Here is a 17632-nt window from a genome sequence, read left to right on the forward strand (position 1 = left end):
TGCTCACCCAGGACCAGGGTGGGAACAAGGCTGGGGAGCCTGGACAGATGGATGGTGGGGGCTAGACAGACCGCATCCTCCCCTCCCCACAGTCAGAATGAACCCAGGCTGAGGGCGCTGGTGGAGGGAGAGGGGAAGACATGGACATTGGCCATGAATTGAGTCTGCGGGGAAACCTGCAGGGAAACCTGCAGGGACAGGAAAGGTGGCAGAAGAAAAGAGAAAATTCCATGGTTGGTCCCTTGCAGAGATCGCGCACAGGAAATGTTATGTCAGCCCACATCTCTGCAGTGCTATGAAACTTTGATATATGAATGCACTGAATCTTTGCAAAAATCCCATGAGGGAAGTACTCTTATTATCCCCATTGTACAGACAGAGAAACTGAGGCACAGAAAAGTTCAATAACTAGCCAATGTCAGATGGCAGGTGGCAGAGCCTGGGTCATAATTCTCCTGGGCCTATGATCTCCACACTGTGCTGTTTGCCGGAAACTGCACACCCACTACAGGACCCAGTGTGTTTCCACATATCTCTGTGAGGGATATGCTATGTAAGTATTAATCTTACATATACAGCTTCCTTTATATTCGGAGACTTGGCCTATAATTGTGGTATTTCTGGGGTCAGATTTACCCCTTTGAAAAGCAAATTTTATCAACTGCTTTTCAAGAGACAAGGCCTCTGTGGGTTCTTCAGTCATGACCCTTTGGCCCAGGCAGTCAGGGCGAGGCCTGTGCTGAGAAACGCCAGCGACAGAGTTAGAACAGGTATCTGTGGCTGCTGGTAGATTTTCACGGGCACTATTGTCGCCTGTCACCTCTCATAGACCACAGGGGCCAGCGTGACCAATTTATTAATGCTAATGTGGTTGCCCACTTACCAACTTTTCATTCCGATGAAAGCAGGTGTGCAAGTAGCATGACTTTTGGAGATACGTTTGCATTTTCAGTTCTAAAGGGAAATAGCAATATCTTTCTTTATTTTGAAGTTTTGACCCCTCCTTTTCTGTGACTTGATCTTCCACAGTATTTCTGTTTTGAGTATATGTCAAAGATGTCAGGGTGAGAAATTTAATCTATGTAGTCATCAAATCAGCTAATTCACTACATGGTGTTTATCACATGCCTACTGTGGGCAGGGTTCTCGGCACCCAGGACACGGAAGCAGACAAGGCACACCGTCTCTGGGTTTGTGGAATTTGCCGTGGCTGAGAAGGGTACGCAAAGAAATAAACACAAAGAGCAAGGTGATTTCAGACAGGGACAGGCACGTCCAGAAGGAAAACAGCACAGTGATGTCTGAGTGACTGAGAATGGGGCAGAGTGATTCCCTAGATTCTGCAGCTTGTTGAATGAGCGTTCGTTAAGTGCCTATTGTGTTCCTCATGGGAGATACAGAGAAAGGTTGAAAGTACTACCTGTTCACAGCAGCAACAAGACGGGAAATTGAATGTCAAGTGTGTTGACTTGTGACCTAGCTGGGTTACCAGGAAGCGTTCCCTGGGATAACATAGATGTTAAACCCTTAATGGCACCAAAAGTATATCTGGCTTGAATGCTGAGAGGGAAATACGGCCTCTGCTGGCTTTGATGGTGGGGAGAGTTTGACTGGACACGTTTACCCCTTTGCAAGATCTCCGCTCCCTAGATTAGACCTTAAGCCTGTGTTTGTTCATTGCACAAGGACTCCAGGTCCGATTCTCCCAGAGGCATTTAAAACATGCCAAGCTGGTGTTGCATAAAAGACAAGCTTGTGCGTTCGGCAAATATAACCGGTGAGCAGAGCCGCGCCGCTCACTCGCCCAGTGGGGGACTGAAGACCTGCTGCCTCTTGTGGGACACAAGCGATGGACATTGAGAAGGTCAACTCCATGGACTTCAGAGAATTTGTGGATGTGTTTGGGAATGTCATCGAGAGATGTCCTCTGATCGCAGCCGCTGTGTGGTCCCAGCGCCCATTCTCTAACTTGGAAGATTTAGAGAAGCACTTTTTTGCCTTTATTGATGCTCTCCCGCTGTCAGGTAAGGCTTTGGCATTAGACACTGAGATTCTCCACTGAGGGCTTTCAGATGCGCTTATGGTGGGGGAAGGCCTGGTGGCTTCTTTTTTTAATTTTTAAGTTATAAAAAATTTTATACAATTTTAAAGGTTACTTTCCACTTACAGTTAGTACAAAATATTGGCCATATTCCTCGTGTTGTCCAACGCATCCCCGCGTCTCAGCCCCAGCGGTCTGTACCCGCCTCCCCCACCGCGGCCTGCCCCTCCCTCCTCCGGTAATCACGCGTTTGTTTCCTACATCAGTAAGTCTGCTTTTTTTGTTATCAAGACATTTTTAGATATTTTAGCCTCATTGCTCATCACTGGTGCACATATTTAGTTACTTTTGGGGCCAGGGTCAGTTTCCTCAGACTTTATAAGTGAGAACCCGGTGCGTGTGGCATCAAGCTGGCAGCGGAGTGAAAGAAGGTTCTTGGCTCAGCTAAACTGGTTGTTAAATATTAAAGCTGGGGTGGGGTGGGGGGGTTCCCGGGAACAAGCACTGTCTCCTCAGGCCGCACAGTGGCCCAGGGGCCAGAGGTCAGGCTGGGGGCCCACCCTCCCAGCCCCATGCTCACTTTGGGAATGTCCTGATGCAAGAGAGGAGATGGCTCCATATCAGAGTATCTCCGCAGCCCAGGGGAAAGAGCAAAGGGCTGACGTTTTTACCAGAAACAGCCGGTTTGGACCAGACTGCTAAGGAACGTCCACGACTCGGGTCAGCACTCCCCTGGGGGAGTGAGGGGGACAAAGACAAAAACCTGAAGGAATCCCTCTGGAGAAAGGCGGGAAATGGCTGGTATCCTTTGGGTGGAGAGAGAAAAGGAGGCACTTGTGGGTGTGGGGTGTGAGGTTAGGGTCAGGCCAACCCCAAGTGACTCAGAATGACACACAGCCCCATAGGAGTTCAGAGGCCAAAGGTTAGCAGCCAAGGCTGCCCCCTGGGCTGTCCTCCAGCCAGCTGAAGGGATGGCGAGGGAGAGCGCTGCCTTGCCAGGGGGGCTTCCACAGAGACCCGGGCGGGAGAGAGGAGGGTGGTCTCCTCTCTTCCACAGCAAGGACCCCAGTCTTGCCTGTCGGCCCCAGTCTTTGACACCAGGCATGGTTTCTGATTGTCAGAGGAATGGCTCCCAAATAAGGAACTCGTTTTAATTCATTTCTGGCACATCTAGGAAGAGTGGAGGATGGGGGATAAAATCAGACTGACAGGAATTCAGGGGCCATGCTGACACTCACCCACTTCTCAGGACCACTCCAAAGCTGAACCCTCAGCTCTGCCACTGGGCTCAGACACCAGGGAGCCTCTGCATGGTGGCCGGTGTCAGAATCCCCATCACTCCGTGGATAGGAAATTGGGACTTGATAAAGGCCTGCTGAACGAGTGAATGAAATTGTTCCTAAGAGGATTTTGAAAGATCCTGGTATTAGCCCATCCCCACACGTTCTAACTAGAGGGACTTTAGTGGCAGTTCAGTGGGACAAAGTGCCTGGAGGGAGCTAGGGCCGCCTGGACAGTTGTTTGCTGCTGCACGGGACACAGTTCATTCGAGGGCCCTCCCTGCTGGTGGAGCCTGCTTCTCAGCCCTAGGCTGTTGTCCACACTCGCCTCGGGCAGCTGGGAGCGGAGCCCGACTCTTATCACCTTGCCCTGTATCTAATCACCTTAATGGCATTAGATGGGTGGGGCTAGCAATAGTAATAAATAAGTCACTAAAATGTATTTAATCCTTGCTATTGGTGTCTTTCAGACAGTTTTCCAGACACTTCAAGTTTGTTAACTGATTTAATCTTCATAATAATTCTATAAAACAAGTATTATCACTACTCTCCCCATTTTACAAATAATAAAATTGAGGCACAGAAAGATTAAGTAACTTGATCAAGGACACACAGGATTCAAACCCTGATGGTCAACCCAATACCTTTTGAAGGATTTTCCAGAGAATCAAAAAATCTAGAAAGAGTTTCTGGGGGTTTCATTTATTTATTCATTAATTTATTCAATTTACATTAATTCTCTATGTCCCAGGTCCCATGGTTGTTTGTTTATTTTTAAATAATCAAATAAAATGCGATTCACTGCATAGTCTAGCTTTGCTCCTTGGATAGTCAGCAAAACACTGGGTGTAACAGAGTCTTTGAATCCTAAAACTAAAAGGGACCTTAAAGAGATGTTCAGGATATAGTGATCTACCTGGTCAAGGATTTATTTTTTAGATGATCTAAGAAACTCCGCTGCCGTTAACAGAAAACTGATCATCCTGTTTCTAGAGTAAACCAAGGTTGACAACCCATTTAGGTGACGCTATGATGATTATTAACCAGTAGGTGGCAGTCCAGGATTAATATTCAGCTCCAGTGCTAATTGGCAAGGAACCCTTTCAAGCCAGTTTCTGATTTCCAAGCCGGAGGAATGGGAATACTAAAGGGAGGAAGGTTCACACATAGACACACACAGACACACACACACACACACACCCCAATAACAACCCAATTCAGTACTGATTAGTGATAAAAAATAAAAGAGCAATAAAATTGTCATAACAATCATGCATCTCTTTGTGACATTTCAGAATTGCAATAATGCCATAATTCCTTATTTAATACTTATTTCAGGACATAGTTGTTGAGTGAATGAAACAGTTGGATACTAAACATTTCCTTAAATACAGGCTATAAGGTATTTAGATGAAGCTATTAAAATGTGTTCATTCGGTCAAAGAATATATAACACTCCTTTCCAAGAGTGATGTGTTAGTCAGTAAGCACTTACTGAGTGCCTGCTGTGCCTGAGGAATCGCCCCAGGCATCGGGATAGAGCCACGAACAAGACGAGCCCCTGCCCTCAGTGAGTTTACGCTCTAGGGAACAGAGGCAGAATTAACATAAGTAGGATCACTTCAATTCTAGACACTGGTAGAATGTAATATGTTTTTTTGTAATACGGTAGCAAGTATGTAATAAAAGAGGTCTTTCTTAGGAAGTGATATTTGAGTGTGAAACCAAAAGAAGAGAAGGAAGCCATCAAAGATCTCAGAGGACGCCACCCTAGGAAAAGGAACATGAGATTTTTGACATTTGGTGGCGGGGTGGGGCACAGAAAGACCAAGGTGTTTGGAGAATGGTGGTGAGTGGAGGGATATGAGGAAAGAGGGCTCGGGTGGTGGAACTGTGGCAGCAGGAGAAGTGAAAGGTGATGGCTGGGTGGCCCAGGGTTGGAGCAGGAGGGATGAAGAGATGTGGCTGGATTCTCAGAATTAGTTTTAGAGTCAGAGCCATCCGGTGTTTTTGATGGGTTTCTTGGGGGAAGGCAGGTCAGAAGCAGAGAAATTAAAACTACCTCCAATGCTTTTAGTCTGAGCAACTGAGTAGGTGATGGTGCTCTTTTCTACAATGAAGAAGAGTTCAGAATTGAGAGGACATGATGGAGAAAGGGAAGTTGTGAAGTCTGGAATGCCTAGTAATCATCCAAGTGGAAGTATGGAGTGTTCTGTTGGCCCGTAACAAAGGAACTCAGTGGAAAGCCATGGACTAGACTAGATCTGGGTGTCGTGAAAGAACCAATGGCATTTAAAGTCATGGGACTAGATGAGAACCCTTAGGGCATCAGTGTGGATACGGAAGGGAAGAGGTGTGAGTACTGAGTTAGGGTACTTCAGTGTTAGTGATCTGGCAGAGCAAGGACCAGTGATGAGAGTAGGCGAATGTGGTAATCTTCCAAGGAGAGAGAGTCAACCATGTGACATACTTAGAGGTTGAAAGACAAGAGGACAGAGCACTGGTCACTGGGCTCCAGCCAGAGGTCATCTGTGACCTGATGGGTGCAGATTGGTGGGTGGGTGAGGCTAGGAGCTTAATGGAGTGAACCTGGAAGGAGAGGTGAAGTGGAGATGGTGCGTTGACCATTCCTTTGAGGAGTTTTGCTGTATAAAGGAGCAGAGCCCAGAGAGGAACCAGAGGACACCCGAGAATCAAGGGAAGCTTTTAATTTTGTTTACAGGATGAGTGATTCCAGCACATGTTTGTGTGTTGATGAAGCTAAGGTGGTGGTAGTGGGGCAGGGGGGACTGATGTCTGAATTGTAGCCTTTAAGATGGAAGGAGGGGCTGGCTTCAAGGACACAAGTGAAGAGGCTGGTCTTCGACAGACAGGACAGGTGATCCATTGTACCTGGAGGAAGAACACACTAGTAGGGGCACTAGTGGACTGTAATGGGGTTCAAGGCCAACTGCCTGCTCTTCAGTGGCCATGACTGTCTGGCCTGTTCTTCTGTTGAAACAGGGAATGTCAGCTCTATGTCAGGAACTCTTCTAGGTGCAGAGAGTCATGATTTGCAGTTGCAGGAAGAAAAAAAGCTTGTCCACACCTACATCTCTAGAGGTCGCATACCAACAGCACAGGCAGTACTGTCTAAGATTTTAGGAATGACTGAAGAACAGGCAGCACTGAGAGGCCCTGTGAGCCACAGGACATTGACCGATCGGACTGGGCTTGGGCATTCCGGGTGGGAGGCCCCCAGGACTGAGGCTGGGAGGTGGGAGGCACCCAGGCACAGTCTCCAGCCCCCTCCTGGGGTTTAAGAGCACGTTTGGTGATGCAGTGCCGTAGGCCAGTGTGGCTGGGTCAGTGCTTCCTGGGCGACACCCAAGGGGTCAGTGGCTTGGGGCAATAAAGATGAAGTCTTTGGGTCAGATTCTGTTTTTTCGGAGCTACCATCGCCTGCTCTGCTGGACTCCCCACACCTTCTTCTTTTTATCTGCAGCTGAGGGTGTGTGTGTGTGTGTCTGTAAATTCCAGTTCCTCTTTTCTAGTCTCTTCTTCTCTTCGCTCTGCCCTTTTCTCGGCCTCCCTTCTTTCCTCTTCCTCCTCTTCTCCCGCAAACAGTGGGAAACACATGCTCAGCCCTAGGCAAACATTAACCCCCGGTGATGTTCTCAAGGAGGGAGACCAACCAGAGGAGTCAGAAGCGAGATGCCAGGACCAGAAGGGAGAGGCGGGTCCGGGGTGCGGGGCGGCTGTGCCCCGCGTGGGAGAGGGAGGGCTGTCAGGGGCGGCAAGGGGGCCGACCCTCCCCTCCTCCCCGGGACCCTCCCACCAATAACTGCTTCCTCCAGCTGGGCCTCTGCAGAGTAAAAAACAGGAGGAAGGGAAGCCCGAGAGAGGGGGAAGTCTGGTGAGAAGCTGGGGTCTCAGTCCCCTCGCCTCCAGGCGGCTTTGTAAATCGGAATAAGCCGGGAGGGGGCGGGGCGGGGCGGGGCGGGGCGGGCCCGGGGGCCGCCCAGGACTCGGCTCCCAGGCCCCGCCCCCCCCAGGCCGCCCGCAGACCCCCCGCCCGCCGCCGGTGCGGCCCAGGCTGGGTGGGTGCGGAGCAGATTCCGGCGCAGCTCGGCCTCAGGCCCTGGAAGCGGCCTCAGCACAGTCACCTCCCGGCCCAGGGCTGGGCCCCGCTCCCCAGGTAGGGAATTTAACGCCTACATTTTCTCACCACCCGGACACGGCTGCACGCGGGAAGCGGGAACCAACCAATTCCGGTTTGCAGTGCCCGAGGGGCAGGGCCCAGGAGAGGGGTTCTAAAAAAGTGGTGTTACAGAGATGGGATTATTGGTAACATGCGTTTCGTTGTGAACTCCTCTTTAACCTTGTAGGGGCAGCTAGTGCCCCAAGACGCCCGCGGTTTGGAGCCCTGGATCCCGGCACAGGCGGCCACTGGCTAAGTGACCTTGGGCAGGTCACCTAAGCCTTTCTGAGCCTCTGTTGAGTCTTCTCTTCAATGCAGATGTTTCCCCCCAGTTCTCCCTGCGTCTCAGGACACTGGTCCACAAATTAGACAGCACAACCCCAGTCATCCTTTAATAGGGCAGAAACTGTAAGATTTAAGCAAGGGAAATTTATACCATAATTAAAGGAGGGGGTTAATGATTCCCTTTTCCAGTGGAGACCCCTGCCTGTCCCCAGCCCCAGGGTCAGTTGCTTCCAGCTGCACCCAGCGCAGTTGCACTGAGTGTGCTAGGACAAATAATATGGCTGTTTATGGAATGTTTGCTAGCGTTAGGCGCTGTTTGGGTATATGAGTTGTGTCTAATCCTGGCCAATACTCAGCAAGTTAGGTGTCATTACCACAATTGTACAGATCGGGCTTCCTGCTTACCAAATCTGAAATCTTGCCCAGCCCCAAGGATCCTAACTCTCTTTAGAGAGCTAAGCAAAATGATTGGCCGGAGCTCAGGAAAACCTCCTGGATTAGGACTTAAAATCCCAGGTATTACACCAGGGGTTGCCAATTTTAGGAGATTATGGGAAGCTGTCTTCCAAGGAAACCTTATGCTCTAAGATCGCTTTAAGATCGACAGTCAGAGAAAGAAAATGAGCCTCAGACAGGGTGGATGGTGAGTGGGTGCTATTTTCCTAGAAGGAGGAAAGCCACTTGCGTTCAAAGGGCCTGAAGAATTCGGCTGGAAATGGGTTTCTTTGCAGTTAATCATCTGCAAAGCTCTTTGGCTGCCTGATTCCAGAAGCCCAGAACTCACACTTAGGGTCACAAAAGCCTGGGCATTTATTTGCCAAGTCCCATGGATGTTATCCCTATGGACCCTCCCCGCCCCCCCCCCACCTTTGGAACAGAGAGAAACCCATTCCATGGCTTTTGCAGGAAGTCTTCAGGCCCTTGTGTCCGGCCCTCTTCGACATCAAAGCCCCCCTGAGAGCAAAGGACTTTGAAAAGATACGAAATGCTCAGGCTCCTTATCGCGTCCCTGCTCCCTCCCGAGCAAGTCGTAAATTCCGAGCCTCAGCGGCCTCTCCCTCCGCTCTTCTTGCCCCAAGGTCTCAAAGGACAAACTTGTCACTTCCCGCCCCGCCCCTGGGTCCTGGCCGAGGCCTAATGAAGTGGGGACAGAGGGGTGCAAGATTCGGGACGTGTTTGAGGGGCGCCCCGAGCCTCCAGGACACCCCCTTGTCCCTCAGCACCACCCAGGACACTGCTTCCCTCTGAAGCCCTCTTCGGGGCGGGGCAGGAGGTCCGGCTGGGCCCGCACGCGGCCTGCTGCGCCCTCTCCGCGGCGCCGTAACGCGCTCCTGCCTCGTGTCTGTGCTTCTCCGCAGGCCGAGAGGGCATCCTGCGCTGCCACCCGGACCTGGCGGGCCCCGAGCTGCAGCGGGGCACGCTCACCCCCGAGTCGCAGCGGGAGCAGAGCGGCGCGGGCCTGATGAACCTGGGCGCGGCCGAGCGGCTCCGGCTGGCCGAGCTCAACGCGCGGTACCAGGCGCGCTTCGGCTTCCCCTTCGTGCTCGCCGCGCGCCTCAGCGACCGGGAGGCGGTGCCGCGGGAGCTGGCGCGCCGGTTGCGCTGCCTGCGGGCGCAGGAGCTGAGCACCGCCATGGACGAGGTGAAGAAGATCGGCCGCCTGCGTCTCGCCGACCTTCTCGGGAGCGACTTCCCCAAGCCGTAGCGGGACCCGGGACCCCGGACGCACATCGGGACGCGCGGGGGCCGCGGCTGCACGCGGTGTGCCCGGAACGGCGTCCGCACCCGCGCACATAGGCCACGGAGAATTGAATCGCACAAATAATGAACCCTTTTGTCCACCTACCCTTATGCGCACGCTTTGCTGAAATATCCAGATAGTTTCGTGCTTTGCCCCCGATTTATCTAGCTCACTGCTTCAATTCTTCACTCCTTTGCGGCCCATGACACACCAGCCTTTGTGGATTCCAAAGCGCTTATTCAGCCCTTTTGGTTCCCCCACCCTCTCCTGCTAAGCCCGAACCGCAAAGTAAAACGGACGAAAAAGGAATCTTTTATTCCACAGCAGTTAGTCTGTTTTTTCTTCTCCAACCCCAGTGGCTGCACCCGACATTTACATGTGAGCGGAAGCGGCTTTCTCGCTCTGGGACACCTACGGGAGCCGGTGCAAGGACAGCAGAGCCCCGGGGAAGGCACGCGAGGGGCACGGTGGGCGGGCGAGAGCCCCACAGTGGGCTGCGCTGGGAAGGCGCCCGGTGGGGGCAGGCAGAGAGCGCTGGGAGTGGGGGTTCTCCAACCCGACAGGCCTGAAGGTCAGGGCCAGCGGCCTCCTGTCTCTCCCGAAGGTCGGCCCCTGAGAGCAGGTTGGTCAGAAGCTCAGACTGGCCCTGGAAACCATGTCATTAAACATAATTTTTAAAATAATTGAATAATACTCATGACTAGTGCTGGATATTGTGGTCCCCAGGATGAAGATGGGACCCCATAGCTGATAAAGTGGGTGATGGAGGAAAATCAGTGCCCATAGAAATCTTTCTGACCAGAGAAGGCCGGCTCTGGGGAGCTTGTCAACTCGGGCTCCAGAGACTGTCCGCTCACAAAGAAGGAGCCCACCCATGTCTCTCTCTCTCAGCCATACCCACTGGAAGATCTAACCGACCCCGACAAATACTACTTAGGTTTCTGTTGGCAGAGGAGAAACGAGCCACAGTGTCCTCCTCAACACACACCAGGCAAGGAGTGAAGGCAGAGTCGGCCCTTTTGAAGACTAGAACCTCCCGCCCGGGTCTGAGTTGGCAGCAGCAATAGCAGCCAGAAAGCCTTCTTTCCATAAAAATCGGTGTGGCTGCACCCTCAGTTGGGGGCTGAATTCCTCAGAAAGAAGCTGCGGTGGTAGCGCAGGAATGTAAAGGAAACCTCCCCTTTCCCATCTTACAGGTGTTGCCTGCTAGCGGTAAGGGTGAGGGCCAGAGCTGGTGAGGGCAGTAGGTGGGGGTGCCAGGAAGCTAATTGTGGCCTCATTGTTCCTGTAGACCAGCCCCAGGGCCCCCTCTGCCGTGGGCCGGTGCCAGGCGCCTTCCCTGGGTGTAGGAGCACCAGGTGCAAGCCACAAAGGAAATGCAGTGACTCAGTGTCTGTGCTCTGGACCTGGATGCAACGGTGAGGCCCTTGGGCCTGGGGCTAGACGCCTGCCTCCCTCCAGCCAGGGTAACTTGGGGGCTTTCCTGACTCACACACAAAACCTGCTGCTTAGCAAGGAGGGTTTTCTGGCCCAGGATACAAGGGCCAACGGCTGGGCCTGAGACTCAGAAAAATGCATTATATTGAAGGCAGTCACCCTGTCCAACCCCTGGGGTGAGTGCAGCTCTTAGATGGACCCCAAAATGCAGAGTCTGAGCTCTTTATGTAAATATGCTCAAGCTAGGCAGGACTCAGGTCAAGATTCCCAGCCGTCTTTTTAGAACAAGAGGGGAATGTGATCTGGACCTCTAGGCCGATCTGGTGTCTCCAATTACACAGTTAAATTTCAAGGGCTCAACGCTTGTCAGTAAAATTGTTTATTTCTGCAGGAGGGGATACAGGTTGGGGAAGACGCTGGATCCGCCCCTTCAAAGGAGCTGGGGGAGAAGGGGGAGGAAGAGCTGGCTGCACAGCATCTCCTTCAAAGACCTGAGTACTTGCAGACGCAGGGGCGGGCGCGGGACGCAGACCTGGGCGCCGGCTGGGAAGACCCTGGCAGAAGCCCCCGAGGGCTGCTGCTTCCTTCTCGGTAGGAGCAGAGAGGCGAGGTGGTGCTCCTCGTGCGGGCGGGTCACCTGAGGCTGCCGGGGTCTGGTAAGGCAGTTTTCTCCAGTCACTTCTGGGCTCAAACAGCGACACGCCCTGGGCTTCTCCCGGCCTCGGAAATGTTTTCTGGTTTCCGCGCTCCGATGCGCAGGATGCGGGAGACGAACCCCGACGGCGGGGACCGCGGCCCCTACTGCAGCCTCGGCGTGCGCACCAGCAGGGGCGGCGGGGTGGCCCTGAGCTGCTCAGAGATGTCCGGGGGCGCAGAAGCGGTGGGTGCAGAGTCCAGGGTAAATAACTAACACCGTACGTACTAATTCGTTTATAAAGCACGATGGCAACTCTAAGAAGAATTGGAGAGCTACGAGCTGATTTCAGTTTCCGTAACCCTCAACCCCTCCATGCACGCTGCCTTCCGAGGTGGGGGGTTGCTTCGCCGACTTTCACTCCCCCTTAAAATGGCCAAGCCCAGCCGGCGAATCTCCGAGCTGAGCGCCCCCGAGAGCGCTGGCGCTAGGGTTTCCCGAGCCCAGTCCCATTCACCTATGTTCTTCTCCCGGACAGGTGGGCTTTTTGATCTGTGTGTCCAAAAGATGGCACGGACACTGACACCGGAAGTAGACAAGGGGCAAAAAGACAACCCAGTTTCTTCGCATAACTTTTACTCGTTTTAAATTTGACACATCTCCAGAGATCTGCTACAGAATATGAATTCCAATTCAAAAATCAAGATGAGTTCTTTTTCAGAAAGTAATTTACTGTAGGACAAAAGGAGATGGGTACCTTCTTTGGCAACTGAAGAAAAATCTGGGGTGGAATTTATGGAAAACTCGCCATTCAATAAACTAACAAACTGCAGTTAGCAGGTGCCTGTGAAAGGTAGAAATAAATAGGACGGGGAAAGCAGGCAGAATTGTCGCCACAGCTGAGCTCCATTGTTCTGGTACTATTTGGTATGCGGAGTGGAGTGGGGAGTTTGGATGTGGGCAATGACATCAGTTGGTTTTGGGTTGGGGAGGCAGTGTTTCCAGGGTGGCACCAGCAGCCTTAGTAATCATTAACATCTGTACAGGGTGCTATGGGTGGCAAAGAACACACCTAGAGTAGCTCATTTAATGTTAGTGACTGGGACAGCTAGCTGTGCAACCTTGGGAACATCACCCAACCTCTCTGGGCTTCAGATTTCTCCTTTGTAAAGTGGAAGGGATACCTGGACACTAAGTCCTCTGCTTCCCCTCTAGGGAGAGTAGCTTCCCAGTGGGCCCAGTGACTCCAGGAGACCTGAACCTTTGTCTGAGCCCCTTCCCTCAGCCTCATAAGCCTACTGTGTAGGGCTTCCTAGGAACACATTTTCATATGACAAACACAGGACACTCTAAGTATGAGACACTGGTGAGTGACCAAATGGTAACTCCATGCCAAAGCCATGTGACATGATAACTTTAGCTGTTGCTGGCCTTAGGGCCTGGTCCTCCCCGGCATCAAGGGGGTCTCTATGGGGTGAGGTCCCACGCACTCCTTGGGCTTTTAAGTCATTCTCTGTGCTCATCCATCACAGAGAATGAGTCTGTTATCCAATACCCGCACTGTGTCCACAGACTGATTTTAGAAAAAAAAAAAAAAAAGGAAGAAAATGAGCAACCACTATTTATTTTCATAACTGTCAGCCACTGACCAAAACTAGATTTCTGCACCCAAATATCAGCTCCCCTCCTGAGGATTTTTATTTTCCTTGATCCAGCTTTGAGCAGAAAAGAAGTATTCCTTGCTCTGGATCAGAAAGTGTAGTATTTCCCGCAGTCTCCTGCACCCTGAGTGTTAAAACGTTAGTCCACCAGTGACCTCCCACAATTTCAGGAGATTTTTCCCAGGTGGAGAGGACTGGACACTCAGTTTGCTTGGGGGGAAAACATTCTTGTCCACTGGGCGGGGCCACATCTGCTCCTGTAAATGAAGCCTGGGCAGCTATTGGCAGCTGCGGCCCCTCCGTGCTGTTCAGGGTGAACACGTTGGGCTCCATTGTGACCTGACAGGGCTGAGCAGGCCATGGACTCTGGGGAGGCCCCACAGAAAGGACACTGTGATCGATTTTCTTCCCAGAGACGTTAGCTGAGTGGGTTGTGGTCAGGCAGGGTTGGTTGGGGTCAAATCACCCATTATAGAGTCTTCCTTTGTGTGGGGCATTGCTGATTGAGTGCAACGGCTGAAGAACTCCCTAACTCCAAATTAAGTGAAGACCGAGGCATTTTCCCACAGCAGTGTAGACTGCCAAGCTGAACCGCTTTATCAGACAATGCTCTCTTCCTCCTCACTCTTTCTTAATTATCCTGGAAACTCAGGTCGATGCAGGGTGAAGGTTTCCTGTGCAGGAGAGAAAAGGGCGCCTTCAAGAGCTGCACTGTTTGGATAATTTCCTTGATCTACAAGGGATTCAGAAAGTAGACTTGCATGCTGAGATGGATGTAGACCGCCTGTCCTATCTGGGTTCCAAGGGTCACAGGAGCCCCAGTTCCAGGAACCATGAATATTGGTGGCAAGCAGGGTCCCCCAAGCTGGAGCAAACACTGGGGACCTTTGAGCAGGGAGGGAGCCCTGTCAATGATCTGTGGATTCAAGGAGTGTCTCATCTGCCAGGAGGAGCAGCCCGCCCCTTCCGGAGCCTCTCGGTCCCCACCTCACTCGTGTGCCTGCCCTTGCCAGCAGCCGGGATCCCGGAAGCCCTGACCCTCTCTGAGAAATGTGGCATGGCCCCTACACTGTCAGTAACAAAGAGACATCCCTTTGATAACCAAGTCATGGCTGCTCCTGGAGTCTTCCTGATGCTTCATTTACCTGGGTCTCTTTCTTCTCTTAATAGCCCTTTCCAGCTCTGGCTCCATGGGGGGTCACAGCTTCAGCCGCAGCCCAACTCCAGCCCCAAGCTTCCAGAACAGGGCTTCCTCCTCCAGAGCAACTTGCTGAAGGCTTCTTTGGAGGCAGAGGTACTGGCTGGAAGAAAGCCTTGAGCAGTGGAGGTTGGGGATGATCATCCAAGATAGTTCTCTGCTCAGGCCACAAGTCTCTTTAAAAAGCCACCAAGCACCTTGGGTCTAGGGCTGAGAACACTCTGCTTGGGGCCCTGTTGCAGGTGGCATCTTCATCGTCCCAGGGACACACACCTGCACCCAGAGGCTGGAGGAGCCACCTCCCACCCACTGACCCCCTGACCAGAGCGGGTTTCCAGGGGGTAGGCACCCAACAAAGAGCTGGCGGAGGCTACACCATCAGAATGAAAAGACACCCAGGCTTCCTTCCCGGCAGCCACCTTCCACCCCTCTCTGACTGCTCCTGCTGCCCTGTGCCTGCAGGAACCCGCATGGACCCTCTCTTGGCCGAGAGGGCCACCCAGATGCGACGGGACACCTCCGCTGCAAGGAGCTTGTCCAAGTACATCATCATTGGCTCCTTTCCCCTCACCAAAGACCTCAGACCCCAGGACTATGGGTGGGGCCATGCTACTGCCATGAGGGGCCCATTTTTCATGGAGGAAACTGATCAATGTCCCTTCCCCAGCCCTCACACCCCAAACCCCAAGTGACCAGTAGGCTTCGATGAGTTCTGGCCAGCTCTGGGGCCTGGTGTGACCCCTGGGGCCAGATCAACCCTGGCTGCTCCCAAAGCATTCAGACAGGCAGGCCAGAGCCCTTTCTCCAGGGCAGAGCACAGAGACACAGCTGGAAAACCGGGACAATTAGCCAGCAGCCCGGCGGCCGAGCCATAAAAACGCAGGAAGCGGCCACCGCAGGGCGGAGGGGATGGCTGTCCCCAATAAAGTGATTGTTCCAAAGAATGCCCACATTCCGAAGATGCAGGCTCAAGCCTGGGCCTCGGCTTCCAGAGCTGGAGGCTTGGGCGGGGGTTATGGGGGGGCGGAAAGAGGGATTGTGTCTCCCAGGAAGAGGAGGAAGATGTTTGCTAGATCAAAAGTCTGCAGTGCCCACCACTTAACCTCCCACATTCCCGACCCATCAGGACTGCAGACTCCTGCCCGCCTCTTGTATACCCCACCCCAATTCAGTGATTTGGATTCTGTAATTTGTTTTTTTGCAATTTTTTCCTATTTTATTTCTCCAGGGATGGTATTCAGCTGTCCTGAATTCAGCCAGCCCCCGGAGGTCCACAAGGGTGATCTGCTCTGGTCTCTACCACTAGAGCACCCAGTTTGCTGCCCTACCCCCTACATTTAACTTTCTCTTTTAGGAAACACCGAGGACGGGAGGAACCACAAGCAGGAGGTTCACAGCCCTGATCTTGCTTGGGCCTGGCCTCTCTGCCCTCTGTAGTGGGGTGGATGTCATCTTGTAAAACAGAGAAGATGACAACACCCATTTATTCCCCATCCAGGGAGATGTGAGAGTCTAGGGAGATAAAGGACACTGGAAGCAGCTCCAGAGATGATGAGATGAAGTGACAAATGCCAGAGAGCGCTGGCCAGTGAGAACCGACAGGGGCAGACCGGGAGGAGAGTGGCAGCGCACCGCTGGTTCCTAGAGCGCTCAAAGCCAACCAGCCAGCCTGCACCGCCCGCGGCCCTGGCCGCCGCAATCGTCAGATCCGAGTCGGGCAGCGCCGTCTGGGTTTCAAAGAGAAGGCAGACGACGACCGCGGGCCCACTCCCCGCTGCCGCACAACCGAGATGGGTGCCTCCGGAGCCGAATCTAGTCGCCCTGCGCTCCTGTCCCTGGTGGCAGGTCCCGAGCCAGGCTGAGCAACACAGAGTCCCAAGTCACCACTGCCAGCCCTGGCCCCTGGGACACTGTGCTTCAAAAACCAAGGAGGATCCTTTCTCGATCCTTCCCCACTCGGTGCTTTTCAGAAGCAATCCTTAGTGATGGCCCCGGGTTACCTGCACATGCCCTGGAGATGAAAAACAATTTTCTCCAAAGAATGTTTTATTTCGCAAATGACAAAGTGTTTTTAAGCTTTTATTAATCATGATAACATATAAAGACCTACTAGCAGAAATTCTAGACTCCGTTTTCGTTGATTTTTGACCTCGTATTTAAGTGTGATAAACATACACGTGTAACTCGCTGAACTTTCACAAACACCAGACACCGTGTATCAGCACCCTGCTCAAGAAACAGTATGTTACAAGCTCTGTAGGAAGCTGTCCTGCTCCCCTCCATTACCGCCCTCCAGTAGTTTGACTTCTCCCACCGGCTCCTTGGTTTGCAGTTAAGACTTTTGAATCTTGCGTGTAAATGCTTTTTAAAAATTAATTGCTTTAATTCAAATTAAATCCCAAATATGAGATGAACTCAGATGCAACCTGTAGCTACAGTCTTAGGTTATCTCGTGTGAAGGGCAAGCGGTTTCCTTGGGGAAAAAAAATAAATGACTAGCGGTGACAGTTGTTCAGGGTGTCAGGGTGTGCAGTCGTTTTGACAAGAGGCACAGAGCGTGAAGAAACCGGCCCATTTCTCCTGGCCCTCCTCGTCACCTCCCGGGTTGGCCAGAAACGTTGTCATCAAAGCAATGGTCTCCCTTTTCTTTTCTCTTTGGGATGGAAGGAGCTTCTTGACAGCCCCCCCCCCCCCGCCCTTTCCTGCAAAAGCGTAAACACGTCGTCTCTAAACCAAGATTCCCACCAAGATAGCTCTTTCCCATTCTCTTTTGCAAGTCTCTTGATTTCATTCTTTGAACCTGTGATTGGAGGTTAAAGTGCACCAGGTTGGAAGGAGGAAGCTCTTAACAATAAAGGTTTGAATATTTAGCTGTGATGGGTCGTTGCCCTCTCGCGAGCTCCCCCTCCTTATCTTTTAAAATGCAAATCATGTTTCGGGGGGTTGCGCGCCGGGTGCGCGCTGCGCCTCGACGTCTCCAGCCATTGGTGTCTGTGTCATTACTAATAGAGTCTTGTAAACACTCGTTAATCACGTAAGGCCGCCGGCCTGGGGCTCCGCACGCCAGCTTGTGGCGGGTCTTCCCCGCCTCTGCAGCCTAGTGGGAAGGAGGTGGGAGGAAAGAAGGAAGAGAGGGAGGGAGGGAGGGAGGAGGCAGGCCAGAGGGAGGGACCGC

At 52.4% G+C, this 17632-nt stretch overlaps 1 protein-coding gene across 1 annotated transcript; it reads left to right on the forward strand.

Moving 5' to 3' along the window:
* The first annotated feature begins 1742 nt into the window (after positions 1-1742).
* On the forward strand, positions 1743-9850 carry URAD (ureidoimidazoline (2-oxo-4-hydroxy-4-carboxy-5-) decarboxylase). The gene is made up of 2 exons (XM_032496396.1): positions 1743-2024; positions 9145-9850. The coding sequence occupies exons 1-2, from the start codon at positions 1850-1852 to the stop codon at positions 9489-9491; spliced, it is 522 nt and encodes a 173-aa protein (XP_032352287.1). The 5' UTR covers positions 1743-1849; the 3' UTR covers positions 9492-9850.
* The last annotated feature ends 7782 nt before the right edge of the window (positions 9851-17632 follow it).

Source organism: Camelus ferus, chromosome 14, assembly GCF_009834535.1.
Source record: "Camelus ferus isolate YT-003-E chromosome 14, BCGSAC_Cfer_1.0, whole genome shotgun sequence".
Classification (NCBI taxonomy): Eukaryota; Metazoa; Chordata; class Mammalia; order Artiodactyla; family Camelidae; genus Camelus; species Camelus ferus.